The sequence below is a fragment of the Bidens hawaiensis genome, unplaced genomic scaffold (genome assembly GCF_021521415.1).
Source record: "Bidens hawaiensis isolate Kalapana, Puna unplaced genomic scaffold, B.hawaiensis_p1.1 tig00052605_1, whole genome shotgun sequence".
Classification (NCBI taxonomy): domain Eukaryota; kingdom Viridiplantae; phylum Streptophyta; class Magnoliopsida; order Asterales; family Asteraceae; genus Bidens; species Bidens hawaiensis.
The window spans coordinates 7,334-16,901 of record NW_027499473.1 but is presented as its reverse complement, the minus strand read 5'-3'; the positions used below and the strand labels follow the sequence as shown (position 1 = coordinate 16,901).

The 9,568-nt window shown below is 33.9% G+C and overlaps 1 protein-coding gene across 1 annotated transcript; it reads right to left on the bottom strand.

Moving 5' to 3' along the window:
• Window positions 1-6,649: 6,649 nt before the first annotated feature.
• LOC143599733 (chitin-inducible gibberellin-responsive protein 1-like) lies at window positions 6,650-9,351 on the bottom strand. The gene is made up of 2 exons (XM_077077619.1): window positions 9,100-9,351; window positions 6,650-8,414 (listed from the first exon to the last, which is right to left on the bottom strand). Exon 2 carries the CDS (start codon window positions 8,364-8,366, stop codon window positions 6,795-6,797), a length of 1,572 nt encoding a protein of 523 aa, XP_076933734.1. The 5' UTR covers window positions 8,367-8,414; window positions 9,100-9,351; the 3' UTR covers window positions 6,650-6,794.
• Window positions 9,352-9,568: the final 217 nt, after the last annotated feature.

Here is a 9,568-nt window from a genome sequence, read left to right as displayed (position 1 = left end):
ATTGAGTTTTGATCACCACCGAGTCCAACAAACAACAAAATAGCATAAAATTTCAAAGAAAGCAGTTTCCCCTTACAGTATGTTTCACGATGCCTATAAACAAAACCCGTGTTCTCCCATGGACCACTATATATATGTCGTCTTGTCAAGAGTTACAAGTAGTCATGGGCTAAGATTTTTATTCTTGATAAACAAGGTAATATGGCCAATATAACCACAAAGGTAGTGTGCAAGGAAATTTTTTCTTAATCATAAAATATTTATGTAATGCTTCTTTTGTAATTTCTATAATTTTAATGTAAGTTGTAATTGTATTAACAATATATATATGATAATTTTGTTGTTGATTGTATATTTCTTAATGTTAAATTTTAAATTTTTCATCAATTAGTCGTGTAATACACGAGTCTCAAACTAGTATACAATAAACCCCCAAACTAAACTTAAACTCTAACTATAAGCATATTCATCTCAATCCAAAAGGCCAAGCTATAAACTTAAACTCTAAACCAACTATAAACCTACTCAATTCAATTGAAAGACCTCAAAGGTTAAAAAAATATAATGAATATTATTTATTGATTCATGCAACCTTTGATTTTAGTATAAATCCAGACCTCAAAGTTTATTTCTAAATTGAAATCTAAACACATCGTAACCAAAAATTATATATTCTGAATAATATTAAAAAAAATCTAAATAAACATGCGTAATACGCAAGCTAAAGCTAATTACTTATCAATTAATTACTTATATGTATATTTCTTCAATCTATACATTTATGATAACTTTTTAAAAATTTATAACAGTAACTTGATCCATTATATTATTTAGTTACTTTTTCAAAATTGTATATATCATATTAATTATTATTTTTATTATTATTATTGTGGACATACATATAAGTAACATATTAAACAAAAACTTATATAAGGGAACTCGTTTAGACTTACGAACCTAGTCGGGCTCGGTAAGCAAAACATGGGCATGGACTCGTTTATTAATGTGTATCAATAAGGTTCAAACTCATGAAAAGCTAGACCCGATTTGAGTTTTAGCGAGTTATTCCTTAAGGTTGCCTGTTGTGGGCTTTATGGAGGAATGATATCGCCTACATGGCAATAACGTGAATAGGAGATATAGGCCGTAAAGCTCCTCCACAATTCATCCTAAGGCTATGTGTACTAGGCGGGAATAATTGGCGAAATGGGGCGATAAAGAGGTGGAACACCCCCCCCCCCCACGATAATTGGGCGAAAATGGGCGGGGGCGGGATATATTTGTCGCCCGTTGAAGAACAAAATAATAATAATTTAATAAAATGACCGTTGTGAAACGGTCAAATTTATAAAAAAAAAATTAAATAATATATATATATATATATATATATATATAAACATACACCATTCTTCTCCATTTTATACACAAATCATACTCAATTTCTTACAAAAAATAAACAAAATGAATCCTAGAAACAACCCGAACCAATCGAACTACCAACTCCCTGCTTTCGGTCAAGCGTATGGTTCGCAATCGATGTCGACATTATAGGTCAAGCCTTGAGCGACTTTTGAGCTCAGGGTCACACTGTTGAGCGGCTCGGGAAACCGTTCAAGTATTTGAGTTGTTGGGAAAAGCTACGTCGTTGCTCGAAATGGAATGTGGTACCAACCGTTCCGGCCGCCCGACGAACCGGCTCATCCTGGCCTTCAAAAAGGTCGACGACATCGTCGTCGACAAATCCGAGCACACCAAACACACCCTCCGATGCTCGTAGCTTCTTCCTCGACGACACGGTCAATTTAGCCGACGATGTTGATACCCCCGACGAAAATGAGGTAGAGGAGTTGCCTCGACCACGCGGGAGATCGAGGAAATATAAGGGGAAAGGTTCGTCGTCAACACGATTCAATACGGAGCCCGTTGAAATAAGCGACTTGATCGGTCGTTTGGAAACAAATGCCACCGTAATTGGAGCCGACATTCGAGCATCCAACAAACAACAAGAAAAGCTGAACCAGACGTTCGAATTAAAACAAATGAAAGACGACTACGAATCCCTCAAAGCGGAGGGGTTTCACGAGGATGCCGCATTATTGATGCGACGCCGACGTGAAAAAATGCGCGAATATTACGAATATTAGTTTCTTTTTTAGTTATGTTTTTTTTTATTTTTTTCTTTAGTTATGTTTTTTAATATTTTTGTTATGTATTTTTTTAGTTATGTTTTTTTTGTATTTCTTTTTAATTTTAATGCATTTTTATTTAATTATTTAAATAAATTGGTTTTTATTTAATTAGTTTAATTATAAAAAGAAAATAATAAAAAAACATACTGTGGGCCCAACTTGTAGCCCCTACACCATTACACCCAAAAACAAATTTCCACTCCATGCTGACTGGACGCCACGTGTCACAATTCGTCTCCAATTGTAGTCCCTCCACTACACATAGCCTAATAGCTCAAATGAATGGTTGGTTTGTTTACACATCTTCGATAATGACGTAAGGACCTACCTTGTAGACTTGTAGTCACTCACAAAGTCTCACATCTTGTCATATTACTTGAGCGTCCACCTGGTTAAGGTACTAGATAGTCTAATTGCTTGCCCTACACCAATAAAAAAAATTAGTTTTCTTTAGGAGATAAAATAAAAAATAGTTTTCTTTAGGAATTGACTTGTAAGTTGGTGCACATGGAAGACATTTAGCATCCCATAATATACAGTGTCATTTGTAGATATTTGATGCTTACCAATCTTGTAGTAGTTACCCTAAAAGGATTTGGGCTTACCTTTGAACTTGAGCAATCAACATAGGACCATTTGTTAATCCTTTACTAAGCTGTTAAGAGACCTATTAAATTAAGAGGCTCTGTGAACCATTAAGAGATGTCTTTTAAGTGAACCAAATACACTTTATCTTCGACTGATTCAGATGTAACCTCTTATCATAATCATTAAGAGGCTTCCTAAATAGCCCCTTAATAAGGTGATTTTCGGGTACTGTGATAACACAATCAATCGTGATTTCATCATAGGTTTTGAACTTATCAATTTTGAAGCCTTTCTTGCATAAGGGACGTTTATTTTATGGTAATAACCTAAATTTTAAACATTAATTAATGTTAATCAAAGTTATGAGTAAATCTAACAAGAGGCATCAACTTTTGTTAAAGTTTTGAATAATAATTTGTAAACATGAAATATTGGTGTGAAATTTAAATGATTGTGAATGTTAAAAGATTGTAAATAAGTAATCATTTATTTTATGTACATAATTTATGAGAATTGAGATGAACTAGGAAATTCAAATATAAATATTTAAAATTTAAATTAAAAAAATAGTATTTGAATTTAAAAAGAAGTGAGAATGTAAGGAAAATAATTTAGGTGGTTTATCTAGGTCAACAGTCAACCCCCGGCCCCAGCATTGATGGTTGAGCCCACTTCGGCCCCTAATATCGCGACACAGATACATTATTGGCCCAACATTTAATTGCTTTATTAATTACACTTGAGGTTCACAATCGGGTTTTTGAAATAACTGGTTTCGGGTATGAAACCGGGTACGAGTATAATTGGGTATTAAAAAATCAGGTATTGACAATACCTGGGTCGGGTTTGGGTCCGAGTATTGTCTCTAAAAATCATACCCTATGTCTCGGTTTCGGGTCATGTATAGAACCGGAAATTTTACAACCGGGTATTTGAATTCCCATATTTTCAGATTCATGTATTGAAAAACCCTATTTTCGAGATTTTTTCAAGGTATTTTTTTTATATATTTGATTTTTTAAGGGGTTGCACTTTTTATTGGTATTTTTCGGGCATATTTCAGGTATTTTCAGGTAATTTCGGATATAGATCGGGTATTTGAACTTTGAAGAACCCGTTTCGGGTATTGGAAAAACTCAGTTCCGGGTATGAAACCGTCCGGTTTTCGGGTATTAGCGGGTACAAATCGGGTTCAGTTCGGGTACAGGTTTTGGTACTGCAATGCATTCTCTATCCATACCCTACGGGTAGGGTCGGGTACGAGTATTAAAACCCGAGTCACCAGGTTTTTTTCGAATCTGGTTCCGGGTTCAGGTTTTTCGTGTACCTATAAATTACAACCGAATTCCTTAAATGTAAATTTATAAAATTAATATACTGTACTATGTTTTGTTTTATAGCTTTTTATGAATTAAGCTTGTGATTTTTATTAATGTTAGTTTTATAAAGTTCTAATTGGATATTACAATTTACATTAAATACAAATTAATCTAAGTTATTTTGTAACTTTATGAAGTGTGAATGTGTGATAACTTTTACTAAATTTTATAATATGGTGTTGCTGAACGTACCCTTTGTCATACGATTTTTATTACACGTACACCCATTTGAACTTAATCTATTACCATTTTCCCTTAATATTATTTACTTACATACTAGTCCCTCTAACATTTTTACATAATAATCTTCACTAAATAAATCAAATTAAAAACTATTTTGTTATTATTAATTTTTTTTGTTATTATCATTGTTAATATTATTATATATTTTCTTATTTTTAGTAGTATCAATATTAGTACCAGTCTCTTTCACCACACACGCACACACATATTTATATATAGTTTTATAATATAATAATGTATTGACAAATATAATAATAAATTGTATTTTGATCAAGGACAATAAACACAAAATGAGAAAAATTAAAAAATTAAAAAAAAAATAAGAGTAAACATTAAAGAAATAAGAAAATAAAAATAAAACTTTGGAAGAAAGACCATAAGGTTTAAAAAATGTTATAGGATGGTAATATGACAAATAAAATTGTTGAATGAAGTCAAAGTTCAGGGGATGAGATTACATTTAGCCTAACCCTTTATAATTTTTAAGATGGTAATAATTAATTGGGTACTACTAAACGTACCCCGCTCTCGTTTGTTTTTACTAAACACGCTCCCTCCCTCAAGTTTTATATTAGTACAATTCAGGCATTTTTGTTGTTTGTTTTGTCATTTTGTTATATTTATTTTTTTATCATTATTTTTTTAAATCTATTTTTATTTAAAAGTTTATTTTTATATTTATCTTTTCATGTATATTAAAAAAAATTAACATTAAACAAAAACAATTTTTTTTTCTTATTTAAAAAACGTTGTTTTTCTTGTTTTAAAAAATGTTTTTTTTCTATATTTGTTTTAATCTTTTTGGAAAGTGTTTTTTTAATATAAGAGATAGTTTACATTCTTTTAAAAAAGTCATATTGTTTTTATTTAATAAAAGGGTTAGATAACATATAACTTGATAAACAAATATGGCTCTTATCTCATGAACATTAATCTCATGTACCAGAACCTAACAAAAAAATCAAATTGTTTTGAACACATTTTATTAAAAATAAAAATAAACAACTAACTAGAGAAAGTATACAAAACTTTTTAATACATGTAAAAAATACACAAACTTTTAATAATAGCTTAAAGAAATAAAATAATAGAAAGACTATAAAACAAAAATAAAAAACTTAATAGTTTTTTATTTGATATTTTGAGATAATTATATAAAAAAAATTAGAGGGACTAATATGTCATTGCAAATGTTAAGGGAAATGAAGTTCAGGAGGGGTGTATGTTTAGCAAAGGAGAGGGTACGTTTAGCCTTACCCTAATTAAAATTAGAGAATATCTCATAGAATAGTAACTAACTTTCAAAAGTGTTTCAATTAGGTCACTCATGCATATTTTTCCTCAAATCGGGTCACTAAATCTTCAAATCGAGCGTCACCGATTTTTGTGTGCGTCAAGAAAGAAATTGAGGATAAGATGTGGGGGTCGGAATTTGCAAATATGTAATTATATTTAAAACATTTTTAAAAAAAACTTTAATTATATCAAAATTCAAAAATAAAAAATAAAATATGCGTCGCCACTCAACGTTAACATCAAAAAATAGATAAAAAGATTTCCTATGTGAAACAATAATGAAAAACGCTAAAAAACATGTTAAAACCTTTCATTTAATAAAATATGATTGGAACATTTATAAAGTTGAGTGATTTAATTGAAACACTTTTGAAATTTGAAACACTTTTAAAATTTAGTTACTATTATATGAAATTGTCCTTAAATTATTATATGTTTTTAAAAAATGGTGTTGTTGAAGACTATAAACATGTCAGAATTTGTCGCTTCTAAAATACTTAAAACTCAAAACTGGTCCAAATAGAGTTACCAACACCCGTGACCACCACCTACCAGTTGTCTCCACCACCTTGCGACCACCACCACCTGACGTTGGCAACCATATAGTAGAAGTCGTGCAAAACTTTAAAAAGGCAAGTTCCTAATGAGTTTTCACTACTTGCAAGTCCCTCAGTAAATCAATTTCAATAAACATATAAACAGAGTTTATATATAGCATAAGTTGTAAAAGAACCATGAACAAACTTGTTGGTTCAAAGCAACTCATATCTATTAAGTGAATGATGTGCATAACCTAAGGTCACCCTAACAAATCATATTGGTTAATAACACTTACATAAGAATGAATCATGGTTCTCAAATCTTAATGTCAATTAAAAGTATATATTAATATATCAAAGATCCTCAATTATGGTTTAATCCACCATAACATGTTTGTGATCAATAAATAAATCATTCTTTAAATTCCATATATTCCATAAATGAAACATGAATAACAAAGCAAGAAACATGAATTGAACTCTACATCCATACAACTCTACCAACAACAATAAACAAATCTATATAACTAAAACTATTATTAACCCCACAACCCAAAACCTCAATGCCAAGCAGATGCTGATATAAGATCTCTATCTTTCCACCCCAACAACATAGCTCCATCTTTCTCCACCAAATTATAACTATCCGAGTAGCGCGCTAACAAATCCCTAATAACCGAATTCACATACCCGCTCAACGGGTACTGAGTAAACCCCGCCATAGTCAACCAAGACCTCCATTTTCTAAACAACTCATGTCTTTCCACTCTCTCTTTACCTTCACACGCGATAACGTTAACTATGTCCCGAGCCAAACTATGTTGTTCAACGTTTATCCTGTCTTTTCTGTCCCGACCCAAAATCGCATCCATCGACTCAAACACCGCAGAGTAGAAATCCAAAGTCTCCAAGAATCTTGGAAAAAAGGCAGCTGTGTTCGTGTTCGATTCTTGTTCGACTAACGTAACCACTTTCGGTGAAAACGACTTCACCAAGCGTAACAGCCCGTCACGCGGGTTATTCACATCAACACTTTCATCGGGCATGTGGTGGAGCTGAAACGGAAAATTAAACACGACGGCCTCACCAGGCCGGACATCGAGCAGTTCTTTCGTCACGAACGGCGCGTAAACCGACAGCGCTTTAAACTCAACTGGGATTTTAAACATTTTTGAAACCGCTTCTAACCGTTTTCCAACTAACTCAAAATTGTCCCCACGCGCGTATATCGATACCGGATCGTCGATTCCCGTGATCCGAACGTGTGGCGGCCCGCCCGGTCGAGCCGCAAGGGCTTGTAACAGAGTCATCCATTTACTTCCTTGACCGATTTGAAAGTCAACTATGTGGATCCGGTCTTCGTTTCTGCAAGCTTCCGCGATCGCACCGTTTGCAGCCATGTACCCGAACTTCAAATACGGGCATACGTCGTATAGAATATACATGTACGAAAGTAAATCTTTGCCTTCAGGTTCGCGACGTCTTAAAGCCCGATAAATATGATTACCCGATAACTCGCGTCGAGCCACCAACCCTTCCACCATGTAAGCACCGAGCCGCTGGATCGGGTCACCGGTAATGGAAACCAAAGTGCGTGCGCGTTCGACTAGATTCTCGAACTCGTTAATATTGTCACCAGCTAGAGCACTTGCACATGCAATAAGCAATTGCTTTAGATCAATATTATTACTATAACTACTGCTAGTAGTGGTACCAGATAGACCATATGTTGGGCTGTGTACTAGTTGGGTTTGAACCATGTTTGAAGTTGACCCGGTGGGTTCGTGGGCCCACTGTTGCGGCCATCTGGATTGAGCGGGCGGGTTCATGGGCATGGATACTTCTTCATCAGGAGCCATAAGTGTCATTTCGATATCTTGAAGTGCATTTTTCATGTAGTGAATATTATCCGGTAGGTTAAACGAGCTGCAAGCTTCAAAGGAAGAAGGACTAGCGCCCGCGCTTAATGTTTCCGAATCAAAGGTGGTTGAAAAGGGGCAGTTTGGGGAGTTGCGCGCCTCGAGTTTTAGGGATTCGATAAGTGGTGAACCGATGGGAGTTTTCGGATTAGGTGAGGAGTAAGGTGAGGGTTGACTGGTTAATCTGTAAGCATGAAAGTGGTCTGAGCCCATGGGATGGATCAGATGTTGTACATCATTTGCTTGTTTTCAAGGTTAATTCTGCAATGAAATATATGCGAATACGGTTATTACTCGAGTAATCAAACAACCATAAGAACAACAAATTATATGTCAATTTAGCATAAAAAGCCATGCCACTTTTGGAATAAAGATCAATAACCCTAAGAACTCCTAAAATCTCATGAATAATTGGCAAAGAATCAAACTAATTAATCATATGACCGAAGAAAGTTAAATATGTATCATATGATCAAAAGTTCAAAACTTTATTTGAAAAAATACAACTAGGGATGCAAAAATATAACTAAAACAATTAATTAGCAATAAATGAGTCGAACTCAAGCTTGAAAAACTACTCAGGAGCCAAGCTCGATATTTAGGAATAGAGCTCAAAACGAGCCACACTCACGCTAGAGCTTGAAAACAACTCAGAACCAGAGCTTGGGCTTGAAAAACTACTTACGAGCCATGCTCGAGCTTTAAAAATAAAGCTATAAAGCTCAAAACGAACCGAGCTCGTTTACTCCCCTAAACTCAACCTACCAACCAAAACCCAAAATAATCAACTCCTTGACTCAATATCATTCAATTAACCAAACACCCACAAAAAAAATCGAAAAAAACAAAACTTTTTTCTCTTAGGTATTTCATCAAACACCTTACAGGCAATACTTAAACTTCATATTCTCAACAAATAAATAGAAACCCTAGTGAAATTACGTACCTTAAGCAACACGAAAGATAACCAGATAGCTGAAAATAATAACAATAACAATTATTATTAAATAATTAAATTTGATGTTCTGTGTGTTGTGTATGAAACTGCAGGAGATTTTGTAAAAACAAGCGGCTGGGGGTCTTATATATGGTGTGAGATAACGGAAGGTAACGGAGCCGTTACACGCGGCGGTATTGACTAAGTGTGAACAAGGACGAACGTTAAATAATTAACGGAGCCCGCCGACCATATCTAAGAGAACATTCTTGGCTGTTTCGTTATTCATACACTGACTGGCATGTTGTAGTCCAGCAAAGCGACCATGTAGAACGTTCTTCACGTTAATCTTACTTTTGCTTAATTAAAAGTACACTTAATAATTTCGTGATTGTCCGATAAGCTTTTATTAGGTAAATGACTTGTTCACGAACACCTAACTGAATGAAATTTCTTGTTTGTGCTGGTTCATTAAGGA